Source organism: Aquarana catesbeiana, linkage group LG03 (genome assembly GCF_042186555.1).
Source record: "Aquarana catesbeiana isolate 2022-GZ linkage group LG03, ASM4218655v1, whole genome shotgun sequence".
In the NCBI taxonomy this organism is placed as follows: Eukaryota; Metazoa; Chordata; class Amphibia; order Anura; family Ranidae; genus Aquarana; species Aquarana catesbeiana.
This window is the reverse complement of record NC_133326.1, coordinates 604,677,816-604,699,861: the sequence shown is the minus strand read 5'-3', so window position 1 is coordinate 604,699,861 and position 22,046 is coordinate 604,677,816. Positions and strand designations below refer to the sequence as shown.

The following is a 22,046-nucleotide window of genomic DNA, read 5'->3' as shown; positions in this document are numbered from 1 at the left end:
TTAAACCCCAAAACAAAAATCTCTTAAATTGAAGCTGACCAATCCTTAACAGTTGGGGCTGCTCTTCTTGTTCTTGTTCTCTTCTTTTTTTTTTTTTTTTTTTTTTTTTTTATTTTAGGCGCTTTTCCCTTTTATTTTCACTTGTTCCAGCTAGTATGTCTATTTTTCAACTTACTTTAACAGACCAAGTTTTCCAGACAAGATAGTGGTTTACAATGGTCAGCGTTCATCTCTTTGTGTGAAACCATAAGACACCGGCGGTAAAGCAGCGCTATTTTTAGCGCTGTTTTACCGCGGTATTCGGCCGCTAGCGGTTTCGGTTTTAACCCCCCGCTGGCGGCCGAAAAAGGGTTAAAACCACTCGTATAGCCGCGCTGTCCCATTGATTTCAATGGGCAGGAGCGGTGAATACACCGCTCCTAAGATGCGGCTGACGGGAGATTTTTTTCTTCTCCTGCCAGCGCACCGCTTCAGTGTGAAAGCCCTCGGGCTTTTACACTGAACAAACAGCGGAGGCTGTTTGCAGGCGGTATTTTTAGCGCAATAATGCCTGCAAACCGCCCCAGTGTGAAAGGGGAAATCTAAATCGACTTGTCTAAAATAAGGTTTCTGAAGGGTCTTTCTCCATAAAAACTAATAAATTAAGTTCTGTTTGTCCTGTTGTATGGATCCATCTCACTTACTCAATCCCCTCTTATGTTTTCTCTACAGCTGACTGACCAATACAATGGACAAAGCAATAACTTCAGTGGAGGAAACTTCACCTACAGTCAAACTATGAGTGGGGTGAGGAAGGAGGCTTTAGCTGTCTTTAAGCTGCTAAAATGATTGTGGTTTGTTTTAATTTTACCCCCCAGATCATTCTTCTAGGGGTGCTCTTGATCAGTTCTGAGCTCCTGATGTATTTTAATAAAATACATTTATATATACACATATATACACACACATTGGAGAAGAGCTGTGGTGTGATGCTGCTGTTCATTCACCTGTGAGGCTTTTGTGTGTTTTTTATTTATTGGTGGTTTCTCTGGAGTTTGCTTAGTGTTCTTGAGAAAAGATCAAAGGCAGATTAATCTCTTGCCTACACCGACCATTGATGTAAGGGGTCACATCTATGCTGCCCACCAGTATTGGGGGGGGGGGCATGCAGCCACTGTAAAGTGCAGTAGATTACTTTTTTTGATCCTGGATTTAGATGCACTTTAATATTCCATTTAAGAAACCTAAATGAATACAATTGGAGAAGGAAATTTACAAAGATCAGTAGCAGTCCATAATGTATTCAAGGCAGTGTTTTTACTATATAGGTAGAGTTGAAGGGCTTTGCAAGTCTCTCAGGTACACAGGCCTGGTCCGCCTATGGATTTTGGCTCCCATTACAACAACCAATTACAGTATAAGCGATTGTTGAAGTCCCTGACTCTTTCCAAAAATGTGGCAGCGGATAAAAGCATAGATGTGAACGTGTCGCATGTTAAATGGATTGTAGTGCGTTTTCTGCAAAAAAGCATTAAAAAATGGCGTCAACCGAGCCTTAAAGAAACGAAAACAAACAAAAAACTGACGTTTACAGTTAAAGCAGAATTTAATAACCAGTTACAAATAGTTGAAGACCGTCAAGATGTGAGAATCAGATTTGCTGATTAACTGTTATGCATTCTGAAAGTGGTTAAGTAAACCAGAGTATCATTTAACTCATTTAACTTTCAATTATGTCTTTCCTTTTTTTTTCAGCCGCAACGCTCAATGCCTGGATATCCCAGTTCTCCGTTGCCTGGTAACCCCACACCGCCTATGACACCTGGTAGCACAGCTCCACAATATATGTCACCAGGGCAGGATGTCAAGTCCCCATTCCTTCAAGATGTGAAACCTCCACACAACACCCTGCACCAGTCGCCAACAGGTGAGATTGAACTGTTTTGAGGAAGTTTGGAGGCTGCCATTACTGACCACTTCTTCTGCATAGGCTGTCTGCCTTGCTGTCCTGAATCAATAGCTGTATTGCTTTGAATTGCTGACCTAGAACAAGTCTGTAGACCAGTATTTATATCCTTCCTAATCTAGTTTCTTGTCTACTATTGAAACCTGGCAACTAGCACCTTCAGAAGGAAGAGGTCACCGGTACCCTTGTTTCATTTTATCCTGCCTTGAAGATTCCGGTCTTAACAGAATGTGTCATCATGCTTTTTTGAGTGTGTATTCAGACTTCTAAATTTGTGCTGTTAGGTGCTTCCAATGATGAGCTACGTCTGACGTTCCCAGTGCGAGATGGGATTGTGCTAGAGCCTTTTCGATTGCAGCATAACCTGGCCGTCAGTAACCACGTGTTCCATTTGAGGGAATCTGTATACAAGACCCTTATGATGCGGTATGTGTTTCATCATTTTACTAAAAACTTAAGTAAGCATGAAGCTGTTGCCAACAGCAGCTAATCAGTTTTTATGCTTTCGAAGAGACCAGGAATCCTGGTACTGTAGGCAGAATCCCTGCATCTGCTGTAGTGTGTTTCAAAATAGATATTGTGGATCTAGCTTGAATCTTCTGCTGTTTTTCCAGTTGAATGATGTTAATGTTGCATCGTCCTTAGGCCTGATTTAGAGCTGCAGTTCAAATGTTACCATCATGAAGATCGGCAGATGAACACAAACTGGCCGTGTTCTGTCCAGGTCAGCGTCAATTCCACACCACTGAGCATTGAGCGCGGAGACAACAAGACCTCCCATAAACCCCTCTATCTGAAACAAGTGTGTCAGCCTGGAAGAAACAGCATCCAGATTACCGTCAGTGCCTGCTGCTGTGTGAGTACTAGATGCTGTATGGTGGGAGGGGGGGGGGGGTGCTGCTGACTACAGCAGGATACTGACTTGGAACTATAGGTTATGGCAAGTGCCTGAGACAAGAAATGTCTAGGATGGCTATGGCAAGCACTTGTGTTCCATCTTTATTTTCACTCTTTAATCAGACACTTCCTTTTTGGGTGTAAATAAAAGAACATACTGCCTGCCATTTGTGTCTGCAGCCTGTGAATAATTTCTGTTCAGGCATTACATGCCACCCACTCCAAATTCTCATATGTGGTGGTTCAGACAGTAATTTACTGGGCTTTGTATTTTCTAAAGTTTGGAAATGGACAATACAGTATGTTTATCGTGCCTAATTGAACATCTCTGGTGACTACTTGCTTACCTATGTACTTTTGTACCTTTTGTACATACGGTTTGATTCATTTTGGTGCCTTCTGGTCTCCTACATGAGAATCCCATGGTGACAATCAGTCTCTGTATTGCATTCCTAGGCCTCTTCCACAACTCTGCTAGGAGTGCCCCTGTTTAGCAGGCAATCCGTCCGCTGCTCCCCACGGAGCAGGCGAATGACTAGTCCATGTCTGCTCTGTATATACAAATCAGACACAGACACAGCCTGCTCTCCTCTATGGGCAGTCAGATGTAAACAGACCGCCTGTCTGTTTACACCCGACTGCCATCCAATCTGCTAGATGGGGAAGGGATCCCTAGCCATCTGTTTTGATCAGATTGGATGTGGTGGGTGTATACGGACACATGTCCATTTGCTCTCGCCGTTCCACAGAGGATAATGGAGGGTCCTATCGAGTCTGCCTGAAAAACTGATAGGTGGACTTGATCGGTCCGCCCATGTGAAAGGGGCCTAACTGAAAGCAAGTAGGTAGATGTACCCTGATGGTTTTTTAGCTTGTACTTCTCTTATTCAGGGACTATTTTTTTTAAAACATTTTGATCCTGAAGGACCCTCTGTCTTCCTCCTTTTACCTCTATTACTAGCAATCACCTTTATTACTGTCAAATTTGTTACCATATGTGCCAGCATTTCTCCATTCCATATATATATATTATATTATGACTCAACAGAGATCAGAATTTATACCCTACTCAATTTTATTTTTGGGTACAGCATATTTTATAATGTACAATCAAGATATAGCTGAGCCCGGTCACCCATGGGCCAATCCAGGCCAGGCTAAACACCTCCATGTATATACATATTCATGATATATCTCACCTGACAATATACAGGCACTTCTTTTATCACATCACACTGTCCCAAGCTCTAGCTTGCGGTGGGCACAAGACTTCCTCTTTCTCTATAGACTTGTTTCCTACTTGACTACATCAGCAATAATATAATTTAAAGAAGTATTCTAGCCTTAGGTTTGAATAATAGCACAAAACGCAGAATAAATATTAAGGGGGCTTTGACCAGATTCAGGTCCCAAAACTTTTCACAGCCTGCCTATAGCTGTTGTTTATCTCAAGATTTGGGGAAACCAGCAACTAAGCAGGTGGTGTAGTACTACATAGTTTGGAATGGGTGGATATTGCTGATGTTTGTTCTTCTCAACCAAGCATTCAGCTGTCTTCATTTTCTTTGCAGTCTCACCTGTTTGTGCTGCAATTGGTGCATCGTCCATCTGTAAGATCTGTCCTACAAGGTTTGATAAAGAAGAGGCTGCTCCCTGCAGAGCACTGCATCACCAAAAGTAAGATAATGTCCTGAACACTCACTAATCCCTTACTGAACATTATTTGTTTACTTTTATGATTTGTACAGATTATTGAAAGTATTAACTTTTCTTCCTCAGTTAAGAGAAATTTCAGCAGTGGCAGCATCCCAGGAACCCCTGGGCCTAATGGGGAGGATGGGGTGGAACAGACAGCTATTAAGGTATCTCTGAAATGTCCAATTACCTTCCGCCGAATACAGCTTCCTGCCAGGGGCCACGACTGTCGGCACATTCAGGTAATTTGATGTCTCTTTATTCTGCTCTCTCATTCACTGTAGTTTCCCCTCTGTTTAAAGTGTGTGTTTTTTTTGTTTGTTTGTGTTTATATTTTTGTCTTTTCTCACTTTTCAAATCTGTGTTATTGGTTAAAGATGGTGACTGTGGTAATTTTTTTTTCTTTTTTTTTTTTTTTTTTGTTGTCTGTTTTTACTTGCTTTTATTACTTTTTTTACATTTTTTCTTTTTAACCTCTCAGTGCTTTGACCTGGAGTCGTACCTGCAGCTGAACTGTGAGCGAGGGACATGGAGATGTCCTGTGTGCAAGTAAGCTTCAGTCTTGTTGTCCCAATTTGCCTTACTGGGGAAAAAAAGTAGATGAACATTGCATACTGCTGTTGCATCCATTCGTTTTGCTTTATCCACCTACTGGTAAAGCATCTGACATCTAAACCAATCAACAAACAAGAAGCCAATGTACAAGTTGTTCTTACCAGCACTTGTGCATATGAGGTCTTATTTTATGGGTCAGTGTTTTGTCATGCTAAATAATTCTATGACAAACTGAGTTAACTACCGTACCATAATAATTTTGGGGTCTGTGCCACCCTTCTTTAGAATCACCCCACCTCCATGTTTGACAGCTATGACTTGAAGGCACTTTTTGTAATGCCTGTAAGCCTCAACATTAAAAAAAAAAAAAAAAAAATCCCTCGAGTCCCTACTATCCTAGGCCCCTGTTTGTACAATGGTGCCTTGGAATCTGGTAGCTGAATTGCAGCTATGTGACTTGAATATCAAATTTTCATTGGGCAGTAAATGCTGCTCTGGGTCCATTTGACAGTTGAAAATATTAGATGCAGGCAGTAATGCCCAGCAGAAGGAACTTTAAACTTGACTTTGAATTGGCAGCCATTTGTACAGCCTGATCCTAGAATGAAAATGGCTGAACAAGGACACGGAGATTGATTTGAGGGCTAATACTAGGCTTGTACAAGACACCGCAAGGTACTTGCAGTTCAGCATTGTTATCTTAGAAACCATTTTGGACAGGTCAAGTTCACTTTAATTGCTTTTCAGCTTTACACTTCTACTTGTTCCATTGATTAAAATGAAGGCCAGATAATGTCAGGTCTTTTTGATATGCTATTATTGATCATATTTTTATGTTACCTGGAATCTCCTGGGGGGATATAGATCAAGAACAGCTTCACACTGGGGCAGTTTTTAGGTACTTAAGCGCTGAAAATAGCCTCTGCTAAGCGCCTGAAATCCGCTTCCCATTCATTTCCGTTTCTTTTCACATTGGGGGCGGTCCGCTTGCAGAACGTTTCTGAAAAGTCCTGTAATCAGCATCTTTGCGGCGGGTTGGGAGCGATGTTTATTTGGTGCTCCCAAAACACCCTGCCCATTGGAATGAACAGCCATAAAGGGGTGCAAAAGTGCTGCTAAAACGAGCGGCACTTTAGTGCTAACGGCCGGTGCTTTCAGTGTAAAAGCAGCCTAAAAGTAAATGAGTACAAAACTGCTTCCCTCATTTTGCCAAGCACTTTCAGCCCTTCACAATTCTAAACGCTGAGAGAAGTAAGCTTCTTTTTTTTTTTTTTTTTTTTTTTTTTTTTTATTTATTTATTTTTTTCATTTAAAAAAATCCCCACTAGGCTGCAGTTGTGTGCATCATGTTATTGTAGAAGTCAGTAGTGGGATTATAGTGGACACTTTCATGGGGCATGATTACAGCCATGAAGTAAAAGCCCTTGTGATGCCACACACGTGTTGATAATCCCACTCTAGTTCTACATAGTTGTATAGGAAATTTACAGCAGAGTCTGAAACTTGCATCAAATCCTTGTTTGACACTAAATTTATGACCCCATTTATGAATCCTTCTTTTAACTTTATTTATTTTTTTGAGATGTAAGGTGTTTTTCACTTGCTAAATTTAGCTATATAATTGCTTTTGATACCTCTGCTGCTCAATTGTGTATATCTGATATTCCAATGCTAAATGTTTGTGGTCTCTTTACAGTAAAACTGCCCTTTTGGAGGGCCTGGAAGTTGATCAGTACATGCTGGGGACTCTTCTCTATATTCAAAAGTAAGTATAGAATGTTGGAAGAATTTATTAGTAAAGTGCAATTTCAGACAGATGGCTAAATGCACAGTTCAAATACTGTGTTTTTTTTTTTTTTCTTTTTTTTTGTTAAAGGATGTGTAATTCTTTGTAGCACGTGTTCATGGTTCAGCTATCTCTGCCAAATGGCATATCCAGATCTAAGATGACTTTGCTGTTAAACAGTACAGCTCAGTTAAGGAATTGCTTTTGTCTTGGAATAGGACAATAATGGGGCAGCACCCTGCGGAGCTCCTCTTTTTTTGCTCCCCCTTTTTAACCCGATCACTGCTGCTACCATAACTAGTTCAATACTGTAGTAATGAGATATAAAGAAATGGCTCTACAAATGAGTGCTTTCATATAATGTGTTTTAAAGCAGCAATTGGTACTTGTGATTAATTTTATATGATTGTGTTGTTATTACCAACGTGTGTGGTGTGTGTTGTTTTTGTTTTTGTTTTGTTTTTTTTTTTTTATTATTATTTATTTTGTAAATTACAAGCAAATCCACTTTTAACGTTGCCTCCCTAGCTATGACTATGAAGAGATTACGATTGATCCTTCATGTTGCTGGAAGCCAGTCCCAGTGAAGCCAGATACCCATATAAAGGAGGAGGCAGATGGACCGGTTCTGAAGCGCTGTAGAAGTCTCAGCCCGGCACACATGGTAATGCCGAATGTCATGGAGATGATTGCTGCACTGGGACCAAGTTCTTCTCCATTCAACAGCATGCAGTCAGGGGGAGGCACTGGAGCTGACTACAGCAACCAGCAGGGTGAGTCATAAAGGCTAGTAATTCTTAAAGCAGTTCACTTCACTGCTTCTGAGCACCAAAAACACTATTTAATTCATTTTTATTAATCAAAGCAAACTACCCCATCCATCCATGTCTCTGTGCTTTATTTTGTTAAGTACTCACTTTGAAAAACACTCCCCTAGCATTTCTGGCTGTGGCCATTTTTAGTAAGGGCAAATGATTCATGTAGCAATCTACTTCCTGGAACCCATCTGCCCTTAGCGCAAGCATGCATGCAGGAGAGTGTGATTTAATGTAGAACTAACTATAGGCAAAACTTCTTTTTTTTTCCCTCATTTTGGATAGAGCAAGGGAGGGTTATAACTCCTGGCCATATATATATATTTTTTGCAATCTGTTTCCTATTGCAGAGATTTACCTTTACTTCCTGTCCCATAGACAAGCGGGAAGTGAGAGGAAATCTATTTCCCTTTTCCCTGTTTGGACAATTCTGTCTCTAAAGGAAATGTATCCTGTTTTGTACATGTATTTCTGTCTTTTTATATTCAGGATTAAAAAAAAAAATTAATGATAAAGTCAGGGAAATTTTGCATAATACTAAGTATTCTCTCTTGCAGCCAGGGGGTGTTAAATATATTTTCATGTTTTCTATATAGATTAGATGGGAGTTCAACATTCAGTAAAAATTGGATTGTTTGTTTCTGCTAGTCCTATGCAATGGATATGTTAATCTGTCCATTCACATTGCTATTTCTGTCTGTAGGCCCCACTTTCCAGAATCCAGGGGGATTCCCTGAAGGCAGTTTCCCTTCATCAAATCCTGGCACCCCAACAATGAATGACTTTAACACCGGTGGCCCTCCACCCATCTCTTACCAGTCTGACATTCCAAGCTCCATGATGAACCAGGAGAAGCCTGGAGGACCCTCGCTAACCGGACAGGTGAGCTATTATTAATGATGGGGAATAATATCAAAGATAGTGTCTGTGAAAGTCAATTTGCAGAATGGGGAAAATGTACTCCTAGAAATTTACAAAGATGCAAGGCACTAGTAAGAGCAAAAGTCAGCCTCTATAAGGAGGAGTAGTAACAGCACTGCTTGTGAGCCATTTTTTTTTTTTTTTTTTTTTTGTAGTGGCACATAAATTCTGAAATTCTAGATGTTGAATAAGTGGGTTATCCCATATACTGTGTGCTATTTGCCCTCATCCCTGAATTCAGCATATACCAGCAACAATAATGGTAGCCAAGGACTTTTCCAGGGTTTAAAGTCCTTGGCTACCATTATTGTTGCTTGTAAATTCTAGATTGTCAGAACTTCTGATTTACACGAGCTGAGGTTGAACTGGTTAGAGTATACACAGCTATGTACACTTATTAAGTGTAGTTTGTAATCTTTACAATTTTGTTCCAAAATGTAGAAGGCAAAAAGTGTACCAGACGCCAATATTATTAGAATGCCACTTTAACTATACAGGAACCCATCCTCAAGCTTAGGTTCTCCCTGTCCCGATCACAGCTGTTACTGGAGCCTAGAGGGGTAGCTACATCTAGGCTTCTGGTTAACTTGGCATGCTACATTTTGTGTTTTTCCTCTGGTAGCTACCACTAAGTTAAGCTTATTGTTCCACAAAGCCGTAATGTACATAAATCCTGAGTGTTGGGACCCTTTCACACTGATCAGTTTTTTTTTTTTTTTTCTTCCATTTTTGCCTTACTAAATTAGGAAGAAAAATGGATGACCACTAAATTCTATAGAACGCTTCACACCAGCCAGTTGCAGGTCAGTTGCATTTTTTTTAAAGTTCTGCCTGCTGCATTTTTGTTGCATGTTTGATGCATTAAAAAAAAAAAAAAAAAAAAAAAAACATCTCCCCATTGAAATGAGTGGAAACAGTGTTCAAAACGTGGCAAAAACGTACCCACCGTTGCGTTCTTGGTGAGTTTTTTGAGTCGCATGTCCCTTTTTTTTCACAGGTGCAAAAAGCACCAAAAAATGCTTATACGTTTTTTTTTTTTGTTTTTGTTTTGTTTTTTTGTTTACCGAGTCTTTTTGCAACTAGCGGTGTGAAAGCAGCCTTCAACACACAACTATATTATTGATAAATACTTTTGGTTGGAGGTCTTTTGAGAAACACTAGCACTATAAATGGGCACCTTTAAAGACTCATTACAACTGAAGAGAATCAGTTCTGTAGCCCAGTGGGAAAAAAAAGATTGCTGGTAACTGTTCTAAAAATTGAAAATGTACAGTTATTATGATTTTAGAGCAGCTTTTTCTCCATGCTGGGAGGACATTATGGGTAGATTATGCAACTTAAAATCTTTGTGGAACAAATTGCAACAAAATTTTGTGACAACCTAGACTAGAGTCTCTGTGCAAAAGGCCCTGCTGCTGCCTAACTTTGCTGTTTATGGATGACTCTTCCCAGATGGAAATATGCAGTAAATCTATGATTATGGGCTAATGTGGAGAATTCAGAAAAGCTAGAGCTTTCCTTTGCTAAATGTCATACCCAAGTTGTACGGTTCATCTCCATTATGCAGTGGAGGGATGGATACGGGCACAAAGTTTGACAGCAAGTTAGCTGGTTGTATCTAGTGAATTCAGGAACTTCCTTTTTTTTTTTTTTTTTTTTTTTTTTTTTCCATTCGGCCAGTGTTCTTTAACTTGGTATTCTTTATTTGGTCCCTGAAATCTTGGAGTATGCAAGTCAAAGGTTACAGGATTTGCTCTGCGTCAGCCTTTTCTATTTCAATAATATGCTCTTCCTGGTTAGGTGTGTCAGATCTAGGTGAAGGATTAAGTATTTTCTACAAAGCTGCCTACAATACACCCAACTTTACAGTAGCTCATTGTCAACAGTAATGAATCTTGGGGTAGATTGCAGTATATTTTGTATGGTGGTGTATTTCCATTTTGTTACCTTATTGTGTTGTTAACAAAACCTAATGCCGCGTACACGCGATCGGAAATTCCGCCATCAAAAGTCTGATTTCGAGCTTTTGGTCAGCAATTCCGACCGTGTGTATGCTCCATCGGACTTTTGCTGGCGGAATTTCCACCAGCGAAAGATTGAGAGCAGGTTCTCTATTTTTCGGAACAAGTCCCTATCGGAAATTCCAATCGTCTGTAGCAATTCCGACACGCAAAGTTCCTACGCATGCTCGGAAACAATTTGACCCATGCTCTGAAGCATTGAACTTCATTTTCTCAGCTCGTTGTAGTGTTGTACGTCACCGCGTTCTTGACGGTCGAAAGTTCAGAGCACTTTTGTGTGACCGTGTGTATGCAAGGCAAGCTTGAGCGGAATTCTTTTTCCGACGGAAATTCCGATCGTGTGTACGCGGCATTAGTCTTTTCCTTTTTAATTGGGCTGTAATATGCAGCCAAGGCCCTGAATATTTGTCTGCCTCTTCCAAAGCATCATATGCTGTCTCAAATTGGGTTATATAGTTAGAGAAGTTCCTATTGCATCATGGGAGCAAGTCTTTTCTTATTCAGACCTTCTCAACAATACACTAGTCCTGTTTGATACAGGCACAAAAGCCCCAGTAAATTTTTGCGTTATGTGGCCACTTTACTTTCAAATCGATCAGGGTTCATGTCCGTTTAGAAAGTGCTGTCATGAGAAATTGAAGGATAAAATACAGAAGTGCTGTCATGTTTATACATGTATGTGTTCAAGAATATTTTTTTTCAACTGTTTATAATCGGTTTTCATTTGTATACAGATGCCTGGCACAGGGCGGATAGATCCATCCCATAATCAAGTACAGTCTCTTCACACCTCAAACATGAACAGCCAGTCACCGCAGTTACACCACCGGAACCAAGCAAGGCCAAATATGCCTCAGCCTGGGGGTGATCTGGCATTTAACCCCACAGTTGCTATCCCGGGTACTGGAGATGTGAACGAACCCCCACTTGATGTAAGGCTCCTATATAAATGTTTTATTTTTTTTTTTTGCTTAAAGAAAAAAAAAGAATCTGCTTTCAGAGCAGCCAGGAAACTTCAAATAAAAGTCAATGTATTATGCCACTATCCTCCTCCCCCCCCCCCCCTTTTTTTTTTTTTAAATAAGCTTAGGGGAATTTAAAATGACGGAACAGTGCTACTCTACCCATTGCAGGATTTCTCTGCCTCAGATAGTTGCCAACATGAAAAAAAAAAAGCACATTATAACCCTCCCACTGCTACAGTAGCTATTAAGTCTGGCAGCGCTGGCATGTAAATAAACCCCAGCCTCTATGGCAGCTGGGATTTTTTTACTTTTTCTCTGCTGGCTGTCAGCCTTTATGTAGAAGTGACTCGGTGAGCTGTATAGTCACCAGATCACTGTACATCTGTTCGGGATTGATCAAGTGTGAGGTGAAATTGGTGGTCTGTTTGATCCCCTGATGTCTTCTTAAAAAGCACATGTGCCCTTGTATTAGCAATAAAGTTTAAGTTGAAAAGAAATTTGAAAATGTTTAAATAAAATAAACTTTAATGAAATTTTTTTTTTTTAAAAGTCACCCCCTTCCCTAAACATACAAAATCAAACTAGTACAAAAACGACACTTGTACCACATATGTATCATATACATGTATCGCCATGCACTCTGGAGTTAGAGCAGTGGTTATTTTGTCATCATTCACTGATGACTCTAAATTAATGCAGTAGTAAACCTCGCTTGGTCATTTTTACAAACAGGTAAGCCTATAACAAGGCTTACCTGTAGGTAAAATGAATATCTCCTAAATGTGTACCGTTTAGGACAGGGTGAGAACTGGCGGCCCTCCAGCTGTTGCGACACTACAAGTCCCATGAGGCATTACAAGGCTGAGAGTTACAAGCAGGACTCCCACAGGCAGAGGCATGATGGAACTTGTACTTTTGCAACAGCTGGAGGTCCGCCAGTTTGAGACTCTTAGTTTAGGAGATATTCACCCTGGATGCAGCCAGTTGCTTCACCGACGCATGCATTCTGAAGTTACCTTGCCAGAACTTCAGAACTTTGTGCTGGAACATAGGGCTCCCTCGCGCATGAGCGGGAGTGACATCATCACGGCTCAGGCCAATCACGTAGCTGGAGTGCGTGAACCCAGAAAAAAAAACAGGGGAAGATGTCGGCCCCTTTCAGAGGTGACAGCACAGTGCTGGAGGGCTTAGTTTCATGGTGAGTATTTATTTCATAGTGCGCTAGTAGCTCTGCATACTAGCACATTATGCCACTGCATTGTTTGTTTTTTTTTTTTTACAACAGCCGCAGTTTAGTTGTAAAGTGGTTGGACAATTTTGGGTACCGCAGTTTGGCTTGCACAATTTTAAGGCTTTACATTATCTATGTACTCAACATAACCTCATTTTTTTTTTTTATATTTTTGCCAAAACATTGGTTAATATTTGTGTGCAGTAAATTGAATTTCATTCCATTTCTGTCTGGTTTTTTTTTAGGTTTGATAAACAGAAATGTAAGATAAATATTTGCAGCTGCCACCAGGGTCTCTGCTTTCAGGAAATATAGGTTTTGGGGTTTTTGAGTGATTTTCAGACCTAACCTGTGCAAAGGAATGTCAAAACAAATAGTGTAACTGTATGTGGTTATTGCATGTAGTGGTGGTGGTAGTTTCCATTATGGATATTATTATTTTTTTCCCCATTTTTACATTCCTTTTATTTATATTTTTCCTCCTATCTTTACATGTGGGCCAAGCTCTCTAGTAAAAGTGATGGTGACCGAGGCTAGGAAAACACTACCAGGGGAGTTTGAGGAATTGCAGCAACAGTTTAAAAATCAAAAGGGAATAGTTGCTGACCATGGTATGCACCCCTTTCCAAATTCCCGTTTTTTGATGTCACTTTTGCTGGACATCGTGGTCTGCATGTAATTGTTTATAAAATGTAAATATTAAGAATAAGCCATTGGTGGTAAAAAAAAAAAAATGGATGTAAATAAGGCCTTTTCCATGTTGGAGTATGTTGTCTACTGGAATCTTTATAGACTCCCATGGCCTATAGTAAACTTTAAACTATATTCACAGGAATATATATGTATGCGTACTCAAAACATCTTCCTATGCTGTTTCATCAGCGTTTGGCAACTTGTATTCATATTAATGTATGTGTATTTTTTTTTTTTTCCTTCAGCTTCTCCCTGAACTGACCAATCCAGATGAGCTGCTCTCGTACCTGGGGCCACCGGACCTTCCAAACAGTGGCAACGATGACCTTCTGTCCCTATTTGAGAATAACTGAGCCCCTTTGTACAATATACCTATACATTTGTTATTTCCAAGCCCAACTTTGAATGAAATGGGTGATGGGAGCAAATCTGAGCACAAGACCTGATCTGAGTGAGCCCATTCCACACCACAAGTGGACATGGAATATCACTGGACATTTTTGATCATTGCACTATTTTAAGTCCTTCAGTGCTGCTCCATAAGCTTTGGAGGTCATCTCTACAGACATAACCCTGCTTTACATGTTCTATGAAAGTCTCATGCACATTATCTGCTAAAATGAAGATCTGCAGATGTGATAATTTTGAGATACCAGCAATGTTTCTTCAGTTATTACCTCCACGGCCGGGCAGAAGTTTCCCCAGTGATCTGCTAAGCACCCTTAGGGCCCTCTGTACACCCATTTTTACTCCTCCACTAAAACAACCTGCAAAGTCTAGCCAGTAGATTGCAGGATCCTGCCGCCCATTTTTATTATTTAGGGCTCCCAGTCAGAAAGAGGAGACGGCTAAGAGCACAAAGCAGGTGTGTGTGTATGAACTTACACACTTTTATATGTAAAGATACATACGATGTGTGTATAATTGTATATTATTGCTGGTCCATTAGTCATAACACATTCCTTTGTGGGGTGGGGGGAGGGTGGTTTGGTTTTAACGGACACCACAAGATTCTGGTGCCAACTTGATCTTTTAATTTACAGTCTTTGCCAGAATAGGTAAATTTGACACGACACAAATATTGATCTAATACAGGAAATTATTCCTGTAGTAATGTGTCTTTGTCACTGTATGTAATTATTTTCTCTGCCGTATAAGCGCTTCAGTAACCCCAGCAGCGCCACCTACTGTACATGCAATAAAAAAGGGCCTGCAGCCTTGCAACACCTGCATTATTTGCTCTGCAGCAGAGGGAATATATATATATATATATATATATATATATATATATATATATATATATATATATATATATATATATAAAATTTTTATATGTGTGTTTTGTGTGATATCACATGACAGAGGGAAAGAAGCCGCATGTACCTGAATTTCTTAAGTGTCTTTTGCCTCTATATTGTTGTCAAGACCATTATTGTGTGCTAAACCAATATTTGGGTCTACTGGTTTGTCTGAGACCAGTGACATTACTGTGGCATGAGCTACTATTCATACTTCGGTCATTTCTGCAGCTGCTAGTTAATCAATAGGCTGCATACTTACAGTAGCTCAGGCCACAGAATGTTGCCCTGTGCTTTTATGGAGGCAAAATGGCAGTGACTGTGTGTTAATATCTCCAGGTTATTTTATTTTTTAACCAGTTTAAAATATTTACAATGCTGCAGAGACCTACAACTATCAGCCATAGTTATTTGTTCTATTTATTTCTTAATTTTATTTCTGGACTTTGTAACTGGTTTTAAAATGTTCCTGCAGAAAGCAGTGTCTCTGAATAAGCCATGAAGGAAAGTGAGGGAGGTGTGGCAACCATGTTAAAAGGGACCATCGTTTTTTTTAAATGAAGAGCCCACGCTTGCTCCTCGAAGTGCAGATTTATTGCAAAGCCAAATATAATGTAACTCTTTCCAGACACAGGCAACCAGGCCAAGCATACAAAGCTGGTGAGGGTGGTTAAATGTTGGGTTTATATTTAAATATCTAGGGTTTGTGCTATGTGCTGGAAAAAAAAAAATGTGCGTTTTGCAGAAATAAAAAAAAAATATATATATTAAAATGGCATGCTTCATTTGCTCTTTATGAATAAGGGTCTTTACATTAATCAATGTTTGTGTCCATCCCATGTCTGGAGGAACATGGATAAACATTTCTCTGCTGTCTACCAAAAAAAAGGACTTGAAGCTGTACTGAACATTGCTGCTTTAACTCTATTTGCCTCTCTTTTTTTCACTTCCTAAGTGCTCTTCCTGTATGCCAGTCCTTTTGTACAAAAAATGCAATTCAGGTCAACTCAAACCCACAAAGCTCTTTCTAATCGGATCCTTGCATTCATTTCTGCACATCTTTTCAAGTGTTTCCCCAAGTTCAACCCCTGCTATACACATGATCATCTTCTACCTATAGAAAAGTGACAGCAGAAAAAAGAGCAAGTACTACAAGTCTGCCTGGGTTTTTTTTTTTTTTTTTTTTTTTTTTTGTATAATAGTATAGGTCTATGTTTGTCCCAGGCGCGTTTCAAGCCATTTAATGTTGACTGTCTTACTGCCTCTGATGCCTGGAATAGACTTCCAGTAACTACTTTCAGTAAAATACTTTCTAAGATGAGTTTTTAACTTTCCTCCAGCTAGTTTGAGGTCATGTTCTGTGTTGATTTCGGTTTCATATTGAGAAAACTGCCCTCCTGAGCCTTATTCGTCCCATTGATGTATTATTAAAGGTTTCAATCCTGTCTCCCCTTTTTCTTTCCTCCAGACTGTACATATTAAATTCCTGAAGTCGCTCTCGATATGTTTTATCCCCCAGACCTTTTACCATTTTTGTTACAGGTCTTTGGACTCTTTCTATCTTATCAATATCTTTTTGTAAGTGAGGTCTCCAGACCTTGACACAGTATTCTAAAGATGTATATAGAGGAATCGGAACCTCCTTCCTACTGCTGGTGATCCCTCTAGTCATGCATCCTAGAATACTATTCACTTTTCCTGCTGCCTGGTCACGCTGTTTGCTCATTTTGCAATCGTCTGAAAAAAGTACCCACAATTTTTTTTTTTCTTCTGTAGTGCAGTGCTAATACGGTACTCCCAATGTTGCATTCTCTCGAGGTGTGTTTTTTTTTTTTTTTTTTTTTTTTTCTTCATTTTTTTACCCTGCGCTATAATTGCTTCTTCACACACTCCCCTTCCATTTGTCATTTGGTGCTCTCCTATCATTGCAACTGTTGGATGAACCCTGCATACCCAGTACAATGAAATTAATCCAGGGGCTAATGTATCATTTTGTGTAGACTGTCCAGCAGCACAATGGACCCCTAAGACCCCCTTCACACGGATGGACCGTCTATCTGTTTTTCTTCCATCCGTCAACGAACAATGCATTCCTATGGGCAAACGGATAACCATCTGTTGCCATCCGTTAACCTCCGCTTCCGATTTTATCTTTTTTTTTTTTCTTTTTTTAACGTACAAGGCTACATCCAGATCTGTGAAAACTGATATTAACAGACAGTGTCCATCAACGTCCAATCAGTTAAGATCCGTTTTGAAGAAATTTTTTTGTTTGAATGGGAGGAGCAATGCTTTCTGGGTAATTTCCTTAAAGGCACAGAAACTACTGTAAACGGATGTAAACGTGTACATTAACGGATGAAAACTGATATGAACGGAAGACGGATGAAGCAATGGATAAGAACTGATAAGTTTTTAACGTGGCTAAAATGACGGTGCCCGTGCGAATGAGGCCTAAGACTTAGGGCTCTGTATGTTTTTATATGTGGGTTTGGTGGCTGCTAGGACCCTCTCCCATTGTCTATACAACTGCACACATTATACTTTAGGGGGAGGGCAGAAGTGGGAGGCATTCTTGATGTAATAATGCTTGTAATATCCAAAAGCTGTTGGTCAGTAAGAACCTCCTGCACTTCCTGCTTGACCAACTTTGGTACATGTAGCACACTTCACCCCCCCCTTATATTAAAAAATATATATATATATGCACAATCTGGAATGGAAGTCAAAGGGGGTGGTTGCTGTCTGACCCAAACTTCATATTCTGAAAAATAAAATATTGGCATACCATAAAAGATATCTAGCAGCTTTTGAACGGGAGCCCAAAAATTGTTCTCACAGCCAGTGCTTGAACCTGTTGATAGCAGGTAGTGGGGGAAAATGGTATCTTATGGTACTTTAATTACTGAATTAAATAAAAGTTGTTGTTTAAAAAAATAAAAAAAAAAAAAACAGAATATGAGGTTGATTTACTAAAGGCAAATGTACTGCAAGTGCACTTTCAGTGCATTTGCTCTAGATATGAGGGAATACTCTGCTAGTTTCTATCATCCAACCATGTACAAACAAAAATTCAGTTTATTTTCATTGCGTGTGATTAAGTATTCCTTGCAAAGTGAAGTTTTACCTAATTTAACAAGTGTACTTGCAGTACCCAGTATATTTGCTTTTAGTAAATTGACCCCTATATGTTCATACACTTCCCTTCTGAAACCATGCTATTGTCTCCAAACTGTCAGTAAGTGAAAATTAATGGGAACCTGTCACAAAAATAGTAACTGGCAGAACTAAAAATGAACATGAGTACACAGATCTAGCCAGTTATAGTGAAGGTCCGTTTCATATTACATTATTGGGTAGTGAGGGTTTCCTGAGATACATGCAACCACTGTGAATTAGATGTGCTTGCATGTACCTCTTGGGAAGGGAGCACCATGAAGTTTAGATTACATAGCTGAGGAAGTGCTTATGTCTGATTTACCTCTATATGAAGCAGAAGGAAAAGAGTGTAATGTAAATTTGTACCTGGCTGCACTGTATGCTGAATTATCTTTCACAGGATGTGGCCTGCTTCTGAATTTCCTCTTAGAGGTTTCTGAAAAGATCATTGACCCAAAGAGACAGTAGCAGCCAACAAAGACCTTCCTACGGAGGTTTGAGGTATAGAGATGAGTGAGATGAGTCTAATTGTAGTACTTATTTACAATAAACTTTTAAAACTTTTTAAAAAACTATTGATGGTTTTGATCAATTTAAAAAAAGAGAAATCTATAATCCTCCCCCCCCCCCCCCCCCCCCCATAAAAAAAAAAAAAGATAATCACATTTGACAAGTCACAGAGCACTATGGGTTTTCCAAAAAGAGTACAGTGGAAGAGGGCAGAGCTGTACAGAGTGAGAGGGAAGAATCAATTCAATGCTCCGACTTATTACAGTAAATGAATTTTCTACAAAAGTTAAGGGGTAACTGGAAAATATTAACTGCCTAAAAAAGCAGAATGCAAAATAATCATATGCACCATTTTATAGTCCTTCTGGCTTGTCCTGACTATAACCAATAAAATGTATACAAATGCATGGTACGGTACCATTACAGGAAAAATCAGTGTATTTTCAGTGAGCACATATTTTTATGTATTGAAGTGTTTACATTAAAGTGGGTGTAAACCCGATTCATGAAATTTGAGCTGGGCACATATATCTGCAGTGTTTTGCTATCTCTCTTCAAAGCACTCTGTCCCATAGCTGTCTCCTGTTATCAGCCTGATGACAAGTTATCTGTAACAGATAATAAAGCCAGCCAGAGTTTTGTGTTGGCGAGGATGCCATAAATGGATTAGTAGAGCCCTGAACTATTCAATGATCAGAGCTGAAAATCCCTACCTGTATGGAGAGGGGGTGTGTGCCTTTCCTCCAATCAGCTGTCTTGGCTGTATGCCCAGGCTTCACTGCAGTGTAGAAAAGGAAGAGAAAATGTCCTAACAGGAGGTGCCTTTCTAAACTGTATATAAAGATGAAGACAGCAGATATACATGTAAAACTTTTATGTAGGGAGAGTTGTTTCATCCCTCTGTATCATCTGAGGCTGTTCACTTCACTGGGTATATGTGAGGGTTTACATCCATTTTAACCACTTCGCATCCAGGCCAATTCTGACAATTATCTCCTACATGTAAAATTCATCATTTTATTGCTAGAAAATTACATAGAACCCACAAACATATTTATTTATATATATTTTTTTTTTTAGCAAAAACCCTAGAGAATACAATGGCGGACGTTGCAACTTTGTATCTCACACGGTATTTGTGCAGCAATTTTTCGAACACTTTTTTTTGGGGAAAAAAAAAGTTTCATGCTTTAAAACAAAACATTAAACTTTGCCCAATTTTTTTGCATAATGTGAAAGATGAAGTTTCGCCGAGTAAATAGATACCTAACATGTCACGCTTCAAAATTGCACACGCTCATGGAGTGGCGCCAAACTTCGATACGTAAAAATCCCCATAGGCGATGCTTTAATTTTTTTTTACTGGTTACATATTTTGAGTTACAGAGGAGGTCTAGAATTATTGCTCTCGCTCTAATGTTCACGGCGATACATTATGTGTGATTTGAACACTGTTTTCATATGTGGGTGGGACTTGCGTATGCGTTCGCTTCTGTGTGCGAGCACACGGGGACAGGGGTGCTTTAAATTTTTTTTTTTTGGAATCACTTTTATTCCTATTACAAGGCATGTAAACATGCCTTGTAATAGGAATATGGCATGATCGGTTCTCTTTACAGTGAGATATGGGGTCAAAAAAAAAAAAAGCCTGGCCTCCGAACGATCATAGAGACTCCGGCGATCATCTGGTCCGCCGGAAATCTCTATGATCACCATCCAGGGTCGGTGGATTCTGTCTCCGATGGTAGCAGTCGGTAGAAGCAGCGGGAGGGGTGGCTTCCCCTCCTGCCACCTGTAAGAATGATCAAGCGGTGGAACAGCTGCTTTAATCATTCTTATGGTGTAGGGAATTGCTGGCACTAAAAGAAGATATCTGAACAATGTCTGTAGATGCAGGCATCATTCAGATATACCCATGCAAAGTCAAGGACGTCCCTGGATGTACCTTGGGCGGGAAGTGGTTAAAGCCTAACTCCAGGTTAAGGTTATCTTTTTTAAATGTTTGGACCAGGCTGGTCCAAACAAACCATTTCCTTCACCAACACATGCACCCGCTGTTGGTGCTGTCTAAACTCTATGTAGTAGTATTTTCTGAATTTATATGTAGGGCAATTGGCCTATAGAGCGCTCTTATTCTCTCCCAAAATCCCACACCTTGATTTTCCTCTGACTGCACCTGTACTTCCTGAGGAGAAAGAAGGAGGAGGATGATGGTACATCAACTGATTTCAGAAGGTTCAAACATGTAGGGTGTTTTATCCCCTAAAAGCTCTCCCAAGCTATTATACCCTTATTGATGCAGTGCGCACATGTCTTGTCCTAGAGCTCCCCCCCGAAAAGGGTAAAAACTGCATCACTTCACGGACTTTGAGCTAAGATCAAGGGTGGTTTCTGTTCTTGGTTTTATATCCGATACAGCTCCTATTCGGGGACCATATATTAAATGGCCTTTAGAACAGGGAGCTGGAAAAAGAACTTGCTCTGTCAAACTCCATGCATTGCCTAGGTACTGCAGTACCTTCCAGATTAATGTACCAAGCCTTCAGCCCCTTCACCTTAAAGCCTCAAAGGACAGCTTTCTACTCTGGAAGGATTAAAGTTCCCATTCCAGAGCAGGAAAGGCTTTCAACGTCTACCCTCTCCAAGGCACATTGAGTCATTCATCCCATTCTAGCAGGTCTCTTTTGCATGCAAAATTTCAATATAGTTTCCCAGGTCAGTCATTGCTTCCCTTCAGCATGGGGAACTTCCAACCTCTGTGGACATTGAAGATGCCTACCTACCTGCCATTTATCATATACCAAACTACAGGGCTCCCTAAATATACAAGAATTTAATGATTTTAAAAAAATGCATAATTATTGGTAAATTCATACAAAATAATACATTAAAGCAGTAGTAAATAAAATGGGCCCATGCAGGATAATGTCATGTGCTAGTATGCACCGCACTGCACATTGATAGACTTCCCTTAAAACCAAGCCCTTCCATTTTCATGCGTTCTTTCTTCCAAGTTTGCGGGCTTCAGCTGTTTGAATGACTGTGTGGTGGTGTCACACCCACCCATGCGAACAGGAATCTTGGCTGTGGCACAGAGCTCTAAATGAATGGCAATATTCATTTAGAGCACAGTGTGCATGCGCCAGTGACATCACCAGCTGCCACTAAAGTAAGCATCTCCTAAATTGAGCACGTTTAGGGTATATTTACTTATTGTAGGCCTACCTTTTTAGGTATAAATCAAAAAGTGGACTTTACTAACACTTTAGCAAGATCTACTAATTTAAAGCCCATCCACCACAAAGTTTATTTTAAATTTCCCCCTTAGGGGTTGATTTACTAAAGGCAAATCGACTGCACTTTGCAAAGTGCAGTTGCTTCAGAGCTTTGTAACTTAGGTAAAGTTTAACTTTACTTAGAATACCCAATCAAATGCAAACAAAATTTAAAAAGCAGCATTTTTGCTTGCACATGATTGGGTGATGGAAGTCGGCAGAGCATCTACTTATTTACTAAGCCCTGAGTGTAACGGCACTTTGCAAAGTGCACAGTCTA

The 22,046-nt window shown here is 39.8% G+C and overlaps 1 protein-coding gene and 1 non-coding gene across 7 annotated transcripts in view; both read left to right on the top strand.

Annotated features, from left to right (window-relative positions):
* Positions 1 to 15,595, top strand: part of ZMIZ2 (zinc finger MIZ-type containing 2) — a 72,710-nt gene extending 57,115 nt beyond the window's left edge. For 4 of the 6 annotated variants that reach the window (XM_073622172.1, XM_073622171.1, XM_073622170.1 and 1 more), the window contains 13 exons: positions 712 to 786; positions 1,735 to 1,906; positions 2,230 to 2,371; positions 2,591 to 2,801; positions 4,414 to 4,519; positions 4,622 to 4,779; positions 5,019 to 5,086; positions 6,789 to 6,857; positions 7,407 to 7,651; positions 8,397 to 8,575; positions 9,361 to 9,417; positions 11,370 to 11,567; positions 13,770 to 15,595. In XM_073622172.1, the coding sequence (XP_073478273.1) occupies positions 712 to 786; positions 1,735 to 1,906; positions 2,230 to 2,371; positions 2,591 to 2,801; positions 4,414 to 4,519; positions 4,622 to 4,779; positions 5,019 to 5,086; positions 6,789 to 6,857; positions 7,407 to 7,651; positions 8,397 to 8,575; positions 9,361 to 9,417; positions 11,370 to 11,567; positions 13,770 to 13,877 (1,788 nt within the window). In that variant the 3' untranslated portion in view covers positions 13,878 to 15,595. The remainder of the gene's footprint in view (positions 1 to 711; positions 787 to 1,734; positions 1,907 to 2,229; positions 2,372 to 2,590; positions 2,802 to 4,413; positions 4,520 to 4,621; positions 4,780 to 5,018; positions 5,087 to 6,788; positions 6,858 to 7,406; positions 7,652 to 8,396; positions 8,576 to 9,360; positions 9,418 to 11,369; positions 11,568 to 13,769) is intronic. The other 2 variants (XM_073622175.1, XM_073622176.1) reach the window with 1 other exon arrangement.
* Positions 15,596 to 20,843: 5,248 nt separating this feature from the next.
* LOC141135799 (U2 spliceosomal RNA) lies at positions 20,844 to 21,031 on the top strand. The gene has a single exon (XR_012243648.1). It is a non-coding gene; the product is annotated as a U2 spliceosomal RNA (small nuclear RNA).
* The last annotated feature ends 1,015 nt before the right edge of the window (positions 21,032 to 22,046 follow it).